General features: G+C 31.0%; 1 protein-coding gene across 1 annotated transcript in view; it reads right to left on the bottom strand.

Annotated features, from left to right (window-relative positions):
- Positions 1-5,122: 5,122 nt before the first annotated feature.
- The window catches only part of LOC145322642 (ceramide synthase 6-like), a 51,285-nt gene continuing 35,489 nt past the window's right edge, over positions 5,123-20,918 (bottom strand). The window contains exons 9-15 of the mRNA XM_080164816.1: positions 20,318-20,394; positions 14,035-14,119; positions 12,928-12,980; positions 11,943-12,006; positions 8,450-8,533; positions 7,568-7,689; positions 5,123-7,127 (exon numbers count right to left, since the gene is read on the bottom strand). Of these exons, the coding sequence (XP_080020942.1) occupies positions 7,588-7,689; positions 8,450-8,533; positions 11,943-12,006; positions 12,928-12,980; positions 14,035-14,119; positions 20,318-20,394 (465 nt within the window). The 3' untranslated portion in view covers positions 5,123-7,127; positions 7,568-7,587. The remainder of the gene's footprint in view (positions 7,128-7,567; positions 7,690-8,449; positions 8,534-11,942; positions 12,007-12,927; positions 12,981-14,034; positions 14,120-20,317; positions 20,395-20,918) is intronic.

Below are 20,918 nucleotides of genomic sequence, written 5' to 3'. Positions count from 1 at the left end.
CCTTAGTCAGGCAGTGCTAAAGCTGATATTTACAACAAGAGAGTGAGAGTAATAGATGGGAAGAGGGGCCTTCTTTCTCACTCACTCTCTCTCTCTCTCTCTCTCTCTCTCTCTCTCTCTCTCTCTCTCTCTCTCTCTCTCTCTCTCTCTCTCTCTCTCTCTCTCTATCTATCTATCTCTCTCTCTGTTTACAATTGTGAATGTAACAGCTGATTTTGGGAATTCTATCTGTCTATCCACCCCTATCTACCACCACTCCTCTATGTACCAATATACATATAACCATTTTGGCTTACACTGAATGTGTATGTAAGTGTGTGTGTGTATGTGTGTGTGTGTGTGGTTGTTACGGTAAAGTCGTAATAGTTGGGTATTTTTAGAATCGGGCAACTGTACCCAGCTAACATTTTCATTAAAATTCATTTAATTTTCATCTTTTTCGCTTACATCTATTCATTTAAAATCATCATGCCAGAAAAATGAAAATCAGGGATATTTCAGAATCAACTCCCTTCTAAAATGGCACCGATTTTGATGATTATAGAAATGAATTTTAAATGACAATCATTTTTGTGGAGACCTGACTTTTAAATGACAGTCATGTTTGTAGAGAAATGAAATTTACATGCCAGGTCATCTTTTTATGGAAATAATATATAATGTAAAGCAGCATCCAAGGACTTGCCACGTGTACCTAAGTATGATGGCCAAAGATATTACTAAATTAAATAATGTGTTGTAGTTGACACTGAATTTAGTCATTTATATGACTAATTGAAATTGTAATTCAAATAAGATTTCTTTATTTTAAATGAATGTTAAAAATTCCTTTCATGTTCAAAAATATTTCTGTTATATTTTCTAATAACATAATAATTACTCAATTTTAATTAAATTTATTTTTACTTAACTTTTCCCACTTTTAAAATTAAAATTTGAGACCTCTAGCGGGATTTTTTCTAACCATGTAATATAGAAAAAAAGAATGGAATGAAAATTAAATGAAAGTCATTTAGATGAAAAAAAGATGACAGGAATGTTTTTTTCATCAAAAAATTGAAAAGTAAATGACCAGCATTTATTTTTCATCTCTTAATGATATGAAGATTCTTGGCATAATTTGGAAAAAGTCAAACATGAAAATTTAATGCCGGGTCATTTTTCAGAAAATTACAAAAATGAAAAATAAATGCTGGTCATTCACTTTTCATTTTCAATGAAAAAAACATTCTTTTCATCTTTCTGGCATTTGGGGGAAAATTACAAAAATGAAAAAAAAATGCTGGTCATTTATTTTTCATTTTCAATGAAAAAAAGATTCCTATCATTTCTATGAATTTGAAATTGTGATTTATTTTTTTTGGAGAGATGACGCATGTTTGACTGGGTAGAAGCAATATGGAGGGAGGGGACTTTGGGCGGTTTATTCAACTAGTCCCCAAAATTTTATAATAACGTTTTCTAATTCGTCGACTTGACAATTTTGGGGGCTCTTTTTTGAATTTTGATTAGTTGGTTGGCGGTTCATTAAATTGAGTGGTCAAACGTTTCAACCACTAATTGTAATCTATAGAAGAGGTAATTTTGTGTATAATCATTGAGGATGAACATCGATTTATTAGTCATTGTCTTATCTCTTTAGAACCCTGGATACAAAGATAAATCCATATATACGAATAATTTTCACAAGTGTCAAATTTTCCCTTTGGTAGCTTAATATATGTAGCAATAAAAGCAATAAGTAAAGATGCAGGGATAGAATAACTGATAATATATCAATCTTTTCCCCATTTAATGTATGCAATTGCAATGTTCTTTCTATGGTAACTTTCAGTAAACGGATTATTAATTCGATTATAAGTGATATTTATAATTTGATCTCGAGTAGCTTATTAGTATTTAAAAGCCCTTCTAAATAAATAATACAAAGTAGAATGATGTCTGTCCGTCCCTACGTCCCTTAAGATCTCGGTAACCACTGAACCGATCAGACTCTACTCTTCAGGGAACATACCTACTGGTCCTGTTTTGGTTTTAGGCTATTTTCTTATGGGATGAGACACCCCTCAACCCCCTAAAAAACAGAAAAATCCTTTAATTTTTTTCAAATAGAAAGTAGTGGGGGCACCTCCAGGAACATAATTTTTTTTTAATTACCTCTTGGGTCAAAGCCCCTAGAGGCTAGGGGGGAAACCGCTAGTTCTAAATAAATCAAATGTCTTTTTTATGACCACATTTAATAAGGAATTTTCTAGGAGCTATGCTCTTAAACTTTCTCTCGTCGTATAAGTTATGAAAAGAAAGCAAAATTTTCGCAAATATTTAGCAATAAATCAAGTATTGAAAATAATTTTTTGTCACTAAAGGAGAGAAAGGGATAATTCCATCAGTCTACAAAATTGCTCTAATAGTTAATTCAGGTTTGTTAGAATAGTCATATTAAATTAAAAATTTTCATGATGATGATTCCTCAAACATTTAGGTACAATTAAGAAAGCATAGCGACTCTAAAAATCCTTTCCGAATATCAAGTTCTACTTAATTATATTTATATTTAGACGTAAAGTCACAATTAAGTAAGCGAAGTAAACAAGTCTTATGTACATGAGTGCATCAATCACCCTATCTTCGCCGCTTTTTCTGATTTCATAATATTTTTTTTATATTAGATATTTATCAATGTTCATTAATTTGATGTACATCGTCAAGGACGTCCAAGGGGGAGGGGTAAAGTGGGGATTACCCCCCCTCAAACAAATTTGGGGTGCCGTAGAAACTCCCAAATTTTTTTTCATTCTACCCCCTTCATTTAAAATTTACCCCTACCTTGGGGGTGCCGTAGGCACCTCCAACCATTTAGGAGAAGGTATTCACCCCCCCAAACAATGTTGGGGGGGGGGGGTAAGTCCCCCCCCCCCCCAGAAAAATAATCCCTAACCAAAAAATTATTGCGCGCTTCGCTTTACCCCTGGGATAAAAATTTGGGGGGATGTAAAAAAATTTGAAATTTTACCCCCCCCAAAAAATTTAATCCCCCCCCCCCCCAAATAAAAAAGCTTGGAGGCCCCTGAACGTCGTTTTTATGGATGTTGTCATCCTTTTCCAGCAGCCAATATATGAGCTACACCGCTTTTTATGCGATTATTCTTGTTCTGAACGATAATACGAACTTTTTCCCCATCCATTTACCTATATCTTTTTGTCGTTTGTATATTCAGCAAAATACTCTTTACATAAAAAACTTATGAAAACTCAGGGAGGGGACATGAAATGTAAATTGTGCTTGTCCCCAAAGTTTTAAATTATACGCATTAGCTCCTATTGGATACTGGATTCAAAACTGGACACTCCAAATGAATATTGATTGGGTAATACAAACCTTTCTCAATAATTTTAACTACAGAATTGAATAAATTTGTCTATCATATCTTGGGGTTTCAATCAGTTTATCGCCCATTGTCTTATCCCTAAAGATCCCTGCAAATACTCAAACACGGCTTTCTAACCCCTATAGGAAATACTTATTATTACGGAAATACTTTACAATGAAGTAGAATTATTTTTTAATGTTTAATATGTAAAAATTATGTCATGAATTAATAAGGCAGGTTGGAATGTAAAAGTTAACCAGTAGTCCAAGAATGTACCCAAGTACAAAAGTAAACATAGTATTTTGGAATATCTTTGTTTTGTATTAGTAAATAAAACCTTTATATATATATATGAACTAATTTGAAGTTGAAAACCTCATATGAAAATCGGACCTTGAATTGGTCTGTCACAAAAAAAAAACCGTGCCAAAGTCGGTTTGGTGAAACCAACCCCTAACGCTTCTCAAATAGGAGTATTATCGCCTTAATCACCTTATAAATAGGTTTAAGTACTTAGACGGTGTGACAAAGTGACATATGGACGGAGGTACGGACATACCCTATTTTTGATTCGATAATCTGCTAAAAGGGTAGGACCGTTAAAAGACAGAAGACAAACAAATACCCAGAAAATCTAAAATTATAACAAACAATTTTTTTCAGAAAAATTTATTAAACTTAATACATAAAAAAGTTAACTTTCTATAATAATATTTACACACACACGATATGTAAAGCAAGTTAAGCTTTTAATAAGTGACAATCTTAAGATTAATCACCCTGTCCTTAGATGCAATCAAAACATTATATGTATCAAACATTTGTCAATGTAACTTTACAAAGTGTCTCAAGAAATCAGCCTTGTGACGTCATAAAAATGAGGGATTGTCCATTCCTTTTTTTGGGTTTTCTTTCCCACTTCTCCTCTCATCTCTCTCATTATTATGACGTCACGTGGCTGATTTTTGAGTTACAGGCAATACCATAAGTATTATTTTAAATACTATTATTCAATTAGTAAGCTACAAAGCCCATGTACCCAAGAGTCAAAGAATGCACGCAAGTTTAAACAGTACAAGGACAAATAAACACTTTAACGCTGTTTCTAAAAGTTAAAATAAGTTTAGTTTTTTTTAAAACTTTTATTCTGTAAATTTAAGTAGGTCAAAATATTTGTTAGACTCGATAAAACCCCGACCATTCAAATTATGTACTGTACAAAATATGACCTTGTGGTTGCCTGTTCTTTAAACTTTTCCAAAAAATACTTCAAATATTGCCTTATGTAAATTTTTAAGTATATAACAGTGTTTTTTTTTTTTTATGTGCATGACCATGTTTTGGCCATAACAATGTCAAAAAAGCTTGAAGAACAGATCCCATTCTTGAAATATAGATTGTTTATCGAATCGTATTATAGACAGCTTTCCGCGGATATCAAAATGAAAAATAATAATTTTAAAACCAGTTTTGTACACCTCGAAAAGAAATTTTTGTAATGCGATTTTATACATTGATTTTCAGTATGGCTGAGAACCGGTTCTAATCCAACGAATATTAAACGGATTCGAAGCCATACTGGATAGAGATCTTAAATATAATATTTTAAGTAAGTAAGCACCTGAAAAAATCTATTCTGTGAGCCTTTTGACAGAATTATGGCCTAAAACCTGCACTTGCACTTTGATGATTGCATAAAAAGACAGTGTGTATTGTATGAGGTTCTGTAACAATTATAAATTCAATCACTGTAAGAACTTTGATTTATTTAATTAGTACATAAAGTCAACATGTAGGGCTCGGCATCGGCACCTCAGCCGCGCATAAGCCTCAAATTTAAACCCGCAATAGTGCAAAAAAATCTAAAAATGAATTATCTGTTAAGAAATAGGTTTAAACATCAAACTGAATTTTAATATGACGATTTTATTGAGGCTTACACGCGGCTGACGCGCGGCTGCCGAGCCCTGATATAATGATTTAGGTATTACTTTCTATAGGTAACATTTTTTAATATATGGTTCAGGATTTTAACTAGAGAGGAATATAAAAACAGGATCAAGTTTGAAATTTTGAAGTACTTGGTTTGTTTGTTTTTGTACAATTTATTTCACATTTACAATGTAGTATATTTTGATTTCAATTTCAATGTTAAAAATCATAAAAATGTAAATCAAAAATAAGTTTTTTAAATCAAACATTAATATTGACAAAAAAACGAGATCAATTTGATTTTTTTCCATAAAAATTATTGACTTAACATTAAAATTAAAGAGTTAATTTTAATTACTATAGCACTGAACACACAATTTTACACAAAAAAGTAAATTATTTATATGATAATTTTAACATATAGTTAAATAAAATCTACTTTATTAATTTGGCACTCATTGAAAACGAGTTTTGTCTTGATATATCAAAGAGCTTTATATATAAAAAGCAAGCAAAATAATGCATAATTGGTTGTCTGTGAAAAAAGGTTTAGATTAATACTTTTTGTACTTTATGCTAGTGCATAAAATACAAGTTCCAACCTTTTTCCATACACAACTAATAAATTAATCATCATAAAATATGCACTCAATAAAACTAAGAACATCTATGAAAATTTTTAAAAATTTACCATGATAAATAATAAGAATTTTTATTGGCAATTTTAATAAGAAACTCTTAAACTTTTATAAATGGAAATACAGATATTAAAATTCTAATTAAAACATAAAAAGGGAATTATTTTTATTTTTTTTTGTCTAGGAGTTTCTCTTGAAGAAGGCACATACGGGATACAATTTTTTTACATGATTTTTTTTTTAATTTATGAAGTGAATCAAAAAGAGCTGGAGATTGAAAGATATTTTTGGATGAAAGATGAAGCCGGAGTTTTTAAATAGATAAATATTTAAATTAAATTTGAACTAAATTATTACATTTTCCAGTTAATAGTTAGTCATTAATAATTAACTTAAAATCACCCAACCCCCCTTTCTGTTTAGAAGGGAGGTATTAATGAACTATTAGACATTTCATAGACGTCCAAGGGGGGGGGTATAGGAGTGTTTAACTTTAATAATAGCTTATATTACCCTTCAAATTTAAAAAAAAAATACATTAGATTACCCCCTCAAACCTTTGAAACACCTAATTTTACCCCCTCAAAAAAAGCTTGGACGTCCTTGGTATATTTACCAAAAAAACTATCATACCTAACATTTTTTGTGATTCTACTTATTGTCTACCCTCAAAAAATGTTTTTTTTTTACAAATACAAATTTCCAAAATTTTGCACATTGTCAGCAGAAAGAGCGGACAAATTAACAAGAAAAAAAACTTTCTATGATTTTGTATGATAAAACGTACTTTAACTACAGGATAAATATAAAAAAGTCTTCTTGGAAGAAATATATCTATTGAATAATTCTACAAAAGTATATAAAAATAATGCTTACTACGAAAATGAGATAATATTAAGGTTAAAGGGAATGGGCATCAAAAAAACAAATTATTTTTAGTGCACATTCCCTTTAATTTAACTAGAAAAGTACACAAATTTCCACTCTAAAATTATTTACAAGAATTATATTACCTTATTTACAAACATGAAATTCTGAATTATATTAATCATTAAATCCACAAATATTTAGAAAATGTTGATATGATGATAAAAATAACTTGTTGATATTTCGTCAGCACCCTGTTGGCAATTTGTCATAAAGTGTACTGTTGTATGTGTTTGTGTGTCTGTTGGGTTTTTGACACCTTCAAAATTTGTTGTCAAGTTTAATTTTTTTTAAATTTCTAAATCATGTTTTTCTTTTTCTCCTTTTTTAAAAATTGCAAAGCTCTTCTCAAACAAGAGTTTGACTGCTATGGACAATGATATTTTAGAGATTGACATATTTTATGTACAACCCTTTACCCACAAAGCTTTCCTAAGCAAACAACATCAGCTGTTTTACCTCTACGTTTTAATCTTACAAGAACAAACAACTACTAAAATAGTGCTTCAAAAAGTTAAATTAACATTTGTTTTAAAAATCTCTTTATTTTTCACATTTTGAATAGTAAACCTTTTGTAAAATATGTGTAAAACTTGAGAAAAAATCCACATGTACAGAAAGAGTACTGAACAAAATCTGACTCTAAGGAATTAATCTATTGCAGTATAAACTTTTAGACATTAAAACTTGACTTCAAACCTTAAAGCTTGAATCTGTATTTATTGTGATTTCTTGTCATTCTCGTGGTCAGAATCTTCGCTTGGTTCACTGTCGGACCTGTTGTCATCTATACCTCCTTTCACAAGAGCTTTGTGGACAGCCTTAATAATAATGTAATAATTATTTCGTTGCTACGATCCTAAACCCTGTAATAAGAGGGTGGTAGAGGTCAAAAAATAGCCTAAATCCGAACCAACACAATTAAAAATCTTCACTAAGAGGTACAACAAATTCGAATCATCAATATGGCAAGATCTTTAGCTAAAAAGGACACAAAAAAGTTTTTTTTTGTAATATAAGTAGGGGCATAGTAGGATAATGAAAAAATACAAAAGTTTGGTTCTTGAAATTTTCACATTTTATAGGTTGTCGCAAATATAGTATCAAATCTGTACTTTTAGAGTTATAGATATTTTCTCCTAGATATTGAAAAAGTACATTTATGTGTCTTTATGATAAAACTTGGCAATGACATAATAATGAATAATATTAATAAATACAAATATAATAAAAGGAAAATGTTGTAAACATAAATAAATACTTATAAAAAAAGTAACAGGATGTTTTTCTTCTCATCGGTAAATTGTAGGTTTATAATATTTTTGAGGGTTACCGCCAACCTTGTAAGATTAATTACCACTGCAAAAAATAGCCCTCCCCGAAAAAAAATATTTTTTGCCTATGTTCGTTTTGAAATAAATTTTAACTTGAATGTTCGACATTTCACAACTACCCTTCTATAAAATGCCCCTAAAGGCATAACCTTTGGTAGCAAACTATGATATTTCATAGCGTTTGAACCTACGTAGCTTTGGTAAATGATAAGTATATACTGTTTTATTACCAACTACTGTTCTTTACCTTTATTAAGAAGTAAGTCCAAACCAGATGAAGAACTTGTAGGGTGCCAAGAAGAGTGTTGAATATGTAATATGCAGGAAACATCTACAATAATAATAATTATAATAAATAATAATAAAAGTTGTTTTTAGAGCGAAGATAATATAAAGTCTTTAGATGTGTGTGTGTCTGTGTGTGTGGCCATAGTTTCTTAGTGTTTAGACCTAAGTAGTCGTGGAGTAGGATGAGACACTTTAGTTTAGCCTATAGGGCCAGTTTATGAACATTATAACTTGACCTGTTGTCTTTTTACCTCACCCTCGCCGAGTATGACAGGTGTCCCTAATTAAGTCAACGTATTGAATAACGCTATGAGGAGCTTGGGATAAGGACTGTACTGGTATTATGTACGTGACTATTGGGTATCTAAACCACTCAATAGTCCCCCTTTTTTACACAACGAAGGGGAAGTTGCGTGAATGTATTACGACTGAGAAATCTGAGTTGCCAAATGTAAAAATTTATATGTCTTTAGGAAGTTTTACCAAAATTAAAACTCAATCAACTATTAAGATATATTAAACTATTTAGGTATTAGATAGGTATACATTAGTGTGGCCCAAATGAAGGTCTAAATCGCTTTTCAATTTGCGGAATGTAAAAATAGGTTATGTATTGTTTATAGATTTTAGCCCTATAACTGATTTCAAGAAAAAATCTATCGCTATCTCGTCCAATGCATATTTATTTTCACCTTTACTTCCCCAAATTAAGAATGCCTTACACCAGATATAAAGCAAAACATCAAATTTTCTGTCTGTTTGTTTACAAACATTGAAATAAAATATTAAAATCACCAGGAATAAACATATGAAGAAAGAAAGTATAAAAATTTATTTTTGTACAATTACAATAATTTGGGAAAGCTAATTCATACTGCAAAATCATTGAAGAAAAATAATTAAAGATAAGCCTTACTCTTTATTCCTGGTTTAATAAAAAACAATCAAAATATTTTTTGCAATATCAATTTTTTTATTAGTATGCTTTTTTTTAAAGTTGAATATGAGAATAAGTATATTACATATTTTTTTACCTTCATTTAATTTTTTATTTTAGTAAATTGTCTCTTTATTGGCGACAATGTCTGTTGAGCCATGAAATTTATTAAAAACACTTTTTCCTATTTTATGTCTTTAAAATGTATATTTTTTAGAGTTTTTCATCATTTCTCTTCTCATAAGACTAATAGCTACTGTTTTAGTTCAATTTCTTACACAAATTATTAATTTAAATAAAACAATGTTTTTAGACGTTTTTTCGGAATTATTCTGCAGGAATGGCGGTTCTGCCTACTTTTTATAATTGCTTCATATTTGAACTCTTGTTACATTATTTTAGGTTGGCAGTTCTTTAATTATTTCTTGTTAAAATCATGAAAATATAAAGTTTTTGATAAAAAGCTTAAGACTGAAATTTCGAGATCAATTTTCATTGTAGAGAGGTCTAGTTTTCACTAAAAGGTCTACATTTGAGCCGGTAACAACTTCAAGGTAACCGCAAATTGATATGGTAAAGATTTAAAAATTCATGTTTTTTTGGGCCAGTCTAGTATACATATCCTATTATATAAAGTAGTAAGAGCTTTTTGTCTGTCCCGAAGGATCTTGCTAACCGCTGAACCGATATTGTTCTCCTTTACAGTGAAGCTTCTTATAGGTCCTGGGAAGGTTTTTAACTATTTTTGGGGAGGGTGTCCTTACCCCCCCCCCACAAAAAAATATATTTTTTTACTCTTTTTAAACTCAAATTTAAAAGGGGATGAGGTCGACTTTTCCCTCTCCTACCTTAAGTGCCCCTAGAAGCTTCTAGGGGCGTAGCCGCTAGTGCGTAATATAGGTTCAAATATGTGAAAATAGGAATAAATACATAAATATACATTAATATATTATAAATTTTCACGATATCAGAAGGTTTAGGCAAAGTTAAATTATTCCTGGGCTGCTAAGTGGAATGTATTAAGTATTCACAATATATTGGAGAAGTTGTAAGCTTAATCCAGGGCTCGGCAACCGTCTTTTTTTGGCCGACTGGCTGGCGGCAGTTGTTTGTTAAAATCTTGAGATCAAAGTCAGCTGTTTCAAAACAATTAAAGCCAGCAGCTGATAAGTAAGATGGTATGACAACTGAAAATCAAAAAGGTATTGGTAGGGTAATAAAATAAAGTGCAGCCACGGTTGCAGCTGTCGATCCCCGGCTGAATCCATTTATACAAAGGATTGGCAAATTATATAAATACTCTTTTTTATCTATGCCCTCTGTCTTTATGTTTAGCTAAACCTTTTTATTTAAAGGGAAGCTTTTATACAATTAAGTCTTTCAGTTACGAATAGCTCTCATTGTGAATTTAGGCAAAAACAATGGTCCTATCGAATTTGAGCAACTGAATTTAAATGATCTCCATTGCAATCTTAGTGCGAAATCTTTATTTTGTCATCTAGCTTTGTAAATAATACTAGCGACTTCGCCCCCTAGAGGCCTTGTTGTACGCTCCCCCAAAATAGTTCCCGAGACCTATGAGAAGCTACCCTGTTAATGAGAACCCGATCGGTGCAGCGTTTAGCGAGATATTTAGTTACAAACAGACATCGTTCTACTTGCATTGTATTATAGATAGGTAAAATAATTATAGGTTGTATTTCTTGTTTATCCAGGGAGGAAGTGGACATTGAAATGTAAATTGTAAAGAGTTAAATAAAAATGTTCTATGTTTTATCCTTATAATAAAGTAACAGGATGTTTGTGTGTCTGTGTGTTTGTGTGTCTGTGTGTTTGTACCGAAGGATCTCGCTAAACGCTGAACTGATCGGGTTCTCCTTAACAGGGTATATTCCCATATGTCCCGGGAAGGTTTATAACTATTTTGGGGGAGGGTACCACCACCCTCCCTAGAGAAATAATTTTTTTTTTTAATTTATCGATTTTAGAAAAAGAGTTCAACGAAAAATAAACGTCAAGCGTTAAATAGCTATATTTTGAATATAAATAAAAACAATTAAAGTGCCACTAGAGGCCTCTAGGGGCGTAGCCGCTAGTCCTTATAATAAAGTAAAAGGAGTTGGTATTTTTGTACCGAATGATCTCGCTAATCACTGAACATATCAGGTTCTCCTTAACAGAGTAGCTTCTCATAGGTCCCGGGAAGGTTTATAACTATTTTAGGGGAGGGTACCACCACCCTCCCAAGAGAAATCGACTCTTGAAAAAAATCCACCAACCCAAAAAAAAATTTTTTTTTAAACTAAAATAAAAATGGGTTTTGGGATATGACTTTCCCTTTCTCATGTGCCCCTAGAGGCCTCTACGGGCGTAGACGCTATTAGTTAATAAATAAATCATAAACTATCGCTAAATCATGAATTTTCATCAAGAAATATTGATCCCTTTAAATTCAAAGGATTGAAATTCTCGACTTATTCTAACGTGCCTGACATAGAATGAGTGATTAATTTACCTGAATGAAGCCAGCAGCGTCGTGGAGGGTCGAGTACAAGATCCAGCTAGGATAGATTCCACATCTAAAAAAATAATCAATGATTTGGGCTTGGAAGGTTTGTAAGACTTAAGAATTTTGTCCTTTTAATCACTCATTTCATTTAACCAACAAAGAGGGTTCCTTTTGGTAACGCCTTGAATTGTATAAAACGTTTTCACTCTAGAAATTATGTATACTCTGTTGCAATAAATATGTACAATGTACATTAGGATATAAAAGTTGGAAGGAATTAGAGGGAGATTTGAAAACTGCATCAAATTTTAAGGATTTTTTATAAAATTAGTTTTTTGTATAATTCTTTATCTAAAAGCGAAAATACAATTTAAGGTAATTAATTTTGACATCTGTGATTGGTGCATTGAAAACTATCTGCGCTCTGATTGGAGAAGCTTAAGTTTCGTACATCATTCACCCAATTAGAGCGCAGCTAGTTTCTAATCCACCTATCCTATTGGTCAAAATTAATTAACTTTAATTGTATTTCCGCTTTTAGATAAAGAATTATACAAAAAACGAATTTTATAAAAAAAATCCTTAAAATTTGTTGCAGATTTTAAATCTCCCCCTAACATTACAATTCCTTCCAACTTTTATATCCTAATGTACATATAGGAACATGTATGTTAGGTATCTATTTTGACAATCGTTCTGGTCCTTATTAATAATAATAATAGATTTATTACCATAGATGGTCAATCAAATACAATGATTCCTCCAACTTATAAAAGGAATTTCTAGCAGTCGAAGAAGACTTTTTTCTAATTTTTGTTAGCTTTTAACGTAAGCTAACAAATAAAATGGAAGGTGACCTTTCTTACCAAATCGTGCATGCTTTTAACCAATAATGTGGCTGGATTGTTCCTACAATGTGTTACAACTGGTACAAATAAGGGATCACTCATCTGGACTTTTTATATCTATTATTAAAAATCTAAAATTATACCTGGTGACTATCCAAATAATAGAAAACAGAGCAAAGATGGCATCACAAAGTTTCTGAAATAATAATAAATTATATATTTTTTAAAATCTTCTTTTAATTCACATTTTTATAACAGATTTACTTATTTATGTAAATTATTTCATGTAATATTGAAATCTTATTTAATTAAAGTTTTTTTTAAAAATAATTCTTCATTATTTTTTTTTTAATTTTCTATTTTTAAAGTTTAAGTTTTACGTAATTTGTGTTATTTAGACTTCTAAAAAGCATTTGATAACCTCAGACCTTTCTGTTCGTTTTATATGAAATGTATGCTAATAGTTGGATTTCAGAAGAGGAAAATATTTAAATAAACATAATGGAATTATCAATATTTTCAGTGAAGTTTTCTTTTGCACAAAGCCAAGTACTGCATGAGGAAGTTTTAAAAAAAATTCATTATCATTTTAAGGAACCATTTCAAAGTACTTTATTTTCTTAAACCCTCTAGGACAAAAATATCAAAAGCTATAGCGCAGCCTCGGGAGCAACAATAATTTTTCTGAAGATTAAAAGATTGTTGTGTTGAAAGGACTGGATTTGTTTACAATCATCTCTTTGTATTCTTGTATGTGTTGGTGTCCAACTATCAATCCACATACTCACATTTTTGGCAGGGGCTACAGTGTCTGATGACAGCATAATTATAGGTCCGACTTTGTACTGTACATTTTTTGTTGTTTATCTTTTAAAAGGCTTATATGTAAAATGTACAAAACAATAAGGATTTTTAAAAAAATATTATAGAGATTGCTTTTTTGTCCTTGTACTTTTAAAGCTTGCTTACATTCTTGGACTACTGATTACATGTCACCGTTTTTTTGAAAGTTCAGCTTCTCTTTAACCAGGTAATGTTTGTATGTTCTGTTCGCCTGTCCTTACTTGCAATTCTTTTTAATATTTCATACTATGAGAAGCATATTAGTTCAGCAATTAGCGAGATCCTTCGCTATACACAGATAAGATACACACACAGACAAACATCCTCTTACTTTTTTATGCTCAATACTGTACATACAGACCAAGCGAATTATATAGTTGCTGCGCTACTAGAAAATGTTAACTTACCCTATACTTAACATATCTACAAAGTTTGGCAAGCTCTAACAAGTGATCTGAACAGTCGTGAACTATCAGCACTAAGGTTCCAATTCTAAAACAAAAAAAAATATTATGAGTCTTGACACTGCACAGGGAAAAAGTGGACATTGGGCTGCTAATTACACTAGTCCCCAAAGTTAATAATAAATTTTCTTATTCGTTTGCTCAAAAACTTTGGGGACTATTATAGAAATTTGATGGTATGGTTGATTAAGTTATTAAGTGTCAAAACATTTCAACCACAAATTATAATCTACAGAAGGGATAATTTTGTGTATCATCATTGGGGATGAACATTTATCGGCCATTGTCTTATCCCTTTTGAATTCTGGACTTGATAGGATTTTTTTCTTGAACGGAACGAAAATTCCGTTTGAATGAAAATGTCGTTTCCTCTTTAACGTTTCAACAGATTTCAACTATGGAAAAATCCTATAACATATTTCTAAAAAAATTAATATATTTATAACTCTAGATGGTTAATCCTTCCATATAGATTTGAATTTCTTAATTTTAATTATATAATCATAGCTTTTAAAATAAAATTCATTATAATTCAAAATTTCAAATGTGCTATTATAATGGAAACATTTAATAATATTTTATATATTTAACTGTTTATTTATAATTAATTTAGTTTACCTAGGTATATTAACCAAATATAATTTATTGTTTTTTTTTACAAAGTACAACCACAAAATTCTTTTACTTTTCATAAGTTTTATTAATGTATTAATTGATGGCGCTATCACATATCACACCACCTTATGAAATTTAATTCAATTTTGGTTTATTTTGGATTTAGAATTAATACAATTTTGTTGCTTTATTTTTGATAAGAAAGATCTTTTTGTGCATTTATTGATAAGCTTTTAATTTTTTTACAATTTTTTTTTGTAAAACTTATTGTCTGCTAGATAATGTTGTCATTTGAAAAAAAAATTACTCTGTCTCACAAGGTATATTGTAAATAAAAAATATGGATCAAATCCCAAAGCAAAGGTCAGACTAAAAATTAAAACTCCACAGCTCTAAAGTTATGATCTTGCTTGGCTGAATAAAAACAAAGAATTAGCAAACTAAAATTAGGGAATTGGCTAAATATAGCAAATTTTACACAGCTATTTTAATTTTCAAAAATGGTTTCTCTTAAAATTAAATTAAATTTATTTTGAAAGTGACTAAGCACCTAGGATCTAGGGGCTCCCCATTCGAAGATTAAAAAACTAGCCTAAAACCATCTAAAGACTTTAATATTAAAATGAAATAGCCTAAAACCACTATGGGATCTTTGTAAAGCCCTCAATCTTGGATACTTTATATTATAGGATAATATTGACTTGTCTGATCACTTTGAAACCTAACTTGATGATTTATTTTAGAAAAAAAATCAAGTAACATTTGTAAGCTTTGCTTAAATGGATGATATCATCCATGGAAGTTTTTTTAATTTTAAAATGATAAAAGCATTTTAGTTCTTTAAGAAGATTTATGAAGACTTTAATGTGCTTGCTTTTATGAGTTATAATAACTTTAGTCCCTAGTTTTAAGAAAACTTTGATAAATTGTTTAAACTGGCCGCTTATACTAACTCTGGGCCTCCTTTTTACAGGGATCATTCAACTGAAGTAATAAAATGTAATATAAATATATTTATTTTCTTATTTCTATCAAATAATCCCATAGAGGGAAGGAAAATGGGCTGTTTAATACACAAGTCCTCACAGTTTTATATGAACGTTTTCTTTTTCGATGGCGATTGTTTGATTGGTTCATCAGGTTGAGTGTCAAATCGTTTTAACCACTAATATCAATCATTAAAAGGATAATTTTGTGCAGCATCATTGGGAATGTACATCAATGTATCGTCTATTTACTGATCCTTTTAGACCCCAGAAAGCAAAGATATAACAAAAACGTGTGCTCCAAAAATATTAGTTCCTGCTAGTATTTTGTAAAATAGTTGATCCTTTCTATTCATGAAACCTGCTCTGCCTGGTTTAAAATGACCAATACCTGGCACTAATTATTTAAACTTCCTTAAACCGTCATCTGGTATTCGGCAAATTACCGAATATCCGACCAAATTACCGGATATCCGGCCGAATAACCGGATATTTGCTGGATATCCGGAAGGATACCGAATATCCGGCATTATAAACAAGACAAGTATTTAGATCCAATAGCTGACCATGTGCTTACTTAAGAAGACAAATATTTAGATCCAATAGTTGATCACCATGTGCATACTAATCAAGATAAATGTTTAGATCTAATAGTTGATCATCATGTGCTCACTAAACAAGACAAATATTTAGATCCTATAGTTGATCATCATGTGCTCACTAAACAAGACAAATATTTAGATCCTATAGTTGATCATCATGTACTCACTAAACAAGACAAATATTTAGATCCAATAGCTGATCATGTGCTTACTTAAGAAGACAAATATTTAGATCCAATAGTTGATCACCATGTGCATACTAATCAAGATAAATGTTTAGATCTAATAGTTGATCATCATGTGCTCACTAAACAAGACAAATATTTAGATCCTATAGTTGATCATCATGTACTCACTAAACAAGACAAATATTTAGATCCAATAGCTGATCATGTGCTTACTTAAGAAGACAAATATTTAGATCCAATAGTTGATCACCATGTGCATACTAATCAAGATAAATGTTTAGATCTAATAGTTGATCATCATGTGCTCACTAAACAAGACAAATATTTAGATCCTATAGTTGATCATCATGTGCTCACTAAACAAGACAAATATTTAGATCCTATAGTTGATCCTCATGTGCTCACTAAACAAGACAAATATTTAGATCCAATAGTTGATCATCATGTGCTCACTAAACAAGACAAATATTTAGATCCTATAGTTGATCCTCATGTGCTCACTAAACAAGACAAATATTTAGATCCAATAGTTGATCATCATGTGCTTACTAAACAAGATAAATATTTAGATCCAATAGTTGATCATCATGTGCTCACTAAACAAGACAAATATTTAGATTCAATAGTTGATCATCATGTGCTCACTAAACAAGATAAATATTTAGATCCGATAGTTGATCATCATGTGCTCACTAAACAAGACAAATATTTAGATCCAATAGTTGATCATCATGTTCTCACTAAACAAGACAAATATTTAAATCCAATAGTGGATCATCATGTGCTCACTAAACAAGACAAAGCTCCTTTTAGTCTTTTGAGAAAATGTTGTGAAAAGTTAAGGAAAGTATAGGAAACAAATACACACCCACGCCCACTCACACACCACACACACACACACAACACACACACACAAATGTACATTACCAAGACCAAACTACTATTCTATTGCTATGTTTGTACTACTTATGGACACAATTGTCCTTAGTAGAGGGGATATTGAACTGTAAATCACACTGGTACCCAAAGTTTTACTACCTCATTATCTTATTCGTTAACTCAAAAAAATTTGGGTATATCTAAACTTTCACTTGCACATTCTCATCCCTTAATTTGAAGTTCTAACAAAGAATCTTAAAAGAGTTACGCTTTTTCCAATAATCTCACTATTTAATTTCTCTCCCATTATACAATACTCTATTTGTGGATCTAACTGACTAATGTTAGCTTTTTATACCAATTATTGGATTTACTAAGAATCTCAAACAAATAAAGAATAAATGTATTTCTTGCCAAATAACATTTTTAGTTTGTCCTTTTAGGTAAACTAAAAAATGGAACAAATTGATAAATATTTCAAGTGCAACTGTCGGAGGTATACCTTATGACATTTGAAACTTATGTAGATGAAACTTTTAGGTTAATTTTAATGTTTGTTTTTAGGAAATGACCCCATATCCATCACCAAAAATGTTCTCTACAATTTAAAAATGACGTACCCCAACCACTACAAAATAATAAAGGCTAGGGGGCTAGCATTGAATATTATAGTAATATCAGGAAGGCTGGAGACATTGGACTGTAAATTACAGGTACCCAAAGTTGTAAGAATACACTCTAACATTCGAAAGCTTTAATTGAATCTTGATAGTTGGGTTCAATCTGGAAGTGTCCTAATTGTTCAATCATTAATTTCAATCTAATTAAGGGGTAATTTTGTTTAATATTATTCTGAATGTACATCCATTAATGTCCAAAGCATGGGGATGTGTGTATATAAATTTATCATCCATTGTCTTATCCCTTAAGATCCCTGAGAATTATAGGTTTTTTTGATGGTAATAATAATATGATAATACATGAATAAATGAACATCTTCTATTCAATACATTTACTATATGCTTACAACATTTTTCCTTTCACTGGCTCAGCTACTCTATAACGAGATAACGTCCGTATGTCCTATGAATTATTACAGTATTACAAATATTCCTATCTAAGACTTATACGTCAGGGGTCTATAGGGATAAGACAATGGTAGATAAATTGATAAATGGTAAATCCCCCATGACAATACACAATACTTCTTACTTTCGATTAAAATTAGTCGTTGAAACGTTTAACATTCAACTTAATGAACCAACTAATCAAATTTCGAGAAGTTCCCAAAGTTGTTTAGCAAAGCAATAAAAAAACATAAAAAAAAACTTTGGGAACCAGCATAATCCATTATGCAATGTCCCCTTCCTTTTGCCGCTAAACTGAACCAATCACGCGTCATCTTGTCAAAAATACTACCGTTTCATTGGACCTCTTTGGACGTTGGAGAAACCTGATTGGTTTATTTCAGCGGCAAATTAAGAAATTTGAAAATCAATGTACCCAAACAATGAATTGACTAAAATAATCAGAGTAGTAAAAATAATTATTTTTTATTGTAAATGGACAATTTTTACTACAAAATTATGATAAATTCTAAAAATGAAAATTAAACTTTATAATATCTTGTATTCATCCCTGATAAAATGTGTGTGTGTAGGTGTGTGTGCATGTATGTCTGTGTGTGAATGTGCGTATGTGTGTGTGTGCGTGTGTGTGAGTAGATTGTGCATGAATAATGTGATTAATTTGCCAGATTCACGGGAAAAAAAGAAAATTCTTTTTTATTTATGCTTAAGCCTTAAAGAAGACTCGCCCTTATCCCCCAAACAGCCACTAGACCACTCCCCCCCCCCCCACCCCTTCGCGTTGTTGGTATTATTAAAATTGTTAATAGGGACGGAGTTCTTCTTTTTATGTTTGCTACTTTTGGTTGAGTTGCATTTTGGTATTTGTTAGCCTTGCAGTGATAAGGCCCTGTGGGGTTAGGCAATGAACCCCCCCCCCCCTTCCTTATTATCAATATATTTCAAAATTAAAAGAAGGGAGGGGGGGGAGGTTTCAGTACTCAATAGACAAATTGAGTGATAGCACTTTGTTTTTATTTTATGTATAAGTATAAAACTTACCTAATTAAATTAATTATAGAATGATTAATAGTCTTAGCTACACAAATTTGGAAATCTGAAGAAAAACGGCTAAAGATACGTCAAATGTTATACAGTCAAACAAACATTCTATTACTCGTTTTTTTAAAATAACCGAAGGGTGGCTACAAATGATCCACTGGTTAATAGAAGGTAAATTCCCCAGAAGACTCTTATAATATTCTTTTCATATATTTCTTTACATATTACAGATTACATTTTTTACAATGTAAGTACAGAAAAAGAATTTTTTTTATAAAAAAAAATAATGATATAAAAGTATATACATAGGTGGTATATAAAAGGATATTTTATCTTAAACGCACTAGAAAAAAAAGAATGCGTCGAAATCCATTTTCTCTCCTCAATTTGCAAATTCAAAATAGGTCAGGTTAGGTTATATTGAGTACTGGGTACCCCCACAGGGTTAAGGCACCGCAGACATGGCCCACTATGGCTATGACGCCTCCACCGCCCTTATTTGCAATTTTGTTCAAAATCTAAAACTTTGAAAAGGTTTTTAGTGCTAGAAAGGCACTTTAATGGAAAGCTAGGTTTTGTGAATAGTGAGCATTGCAGCTCAAATTAAAGTATACCTTGTGAATGTAAGTGGAACATATGTGGATACTATGACAGGTTGCTATTTCTCCTGTCATTTATTGGTAAATTCGTTCATCCAGTATAAGAGGAGGGGATAGGGTAAAGGGGTTAATTGTAGGGGATCGTTATTTCAGTCCGCTGCACGTTTCACTTTATCAAGTTTAACATGAACATCTGGTGTAAAACCCAATTAATAAAAAATTCCTTACCTGGTGAAGTGTGCAGTCCATGAAAACATCATCAGGGCTATTGTGGTGTTGTGGTGGATAAACATCTCCCAAAAATCCTGGATATCATTTTAAATTAATGTTTATAGTGAATGTTTTTTTTTTAAAGTGAAGCTTTTCTATAATTAGGGTCAGTCCGTCCTTACGTATGTAACGGATAGCTTTTTTTTGTTAATTTAGGCCTGTTAGAATTGTCCTATCGATTTTAAAGTTTGCATGATGATTTCTGTAGTAGTTAAGTACGATTTAGAAAGCGTAGCAACTCTATAATCATAACCAGAAAGTCTGAACTTTTCATTTAAAACATTATTATTTTTAACTTGGGGTGATGTGGTGAATAAACATCTACCAAAAATCCTAGTTATGATTTTAAATTAGTGTTATTTTTTTATTGACAAGTACAATTATGTCCATAAAAAGCGCACAGCATTAGATTTGGAAGTTAATAATAACTAAGATGGAAAAAAAACAGCAAATTTTATTTAGAAACAAAAGTAGGTTAAGAGAGTTGATAGAATGTACAAGATATAGTTGAAATAGAACAACTAAACTGTAAGTAAAAATTCTATGAAAAACAATTTAA

Source organism: Acartia tonsa, chromosome 6 (assembly GCF_053477335.1).
Source record: "Acartia tonsa isolate MP-2025a chromosome 6, ASM5347733v1, whole genome shotgun sequence".
NCBI lineage: Eukaryota > Metazoa > Arthropoda > Copepoda > Calanoida > Acartiidae > Acartia > Acartia tonsa.
This window is presented reverse-complemented; position numbering and strand designations above follow the sequence as displayed.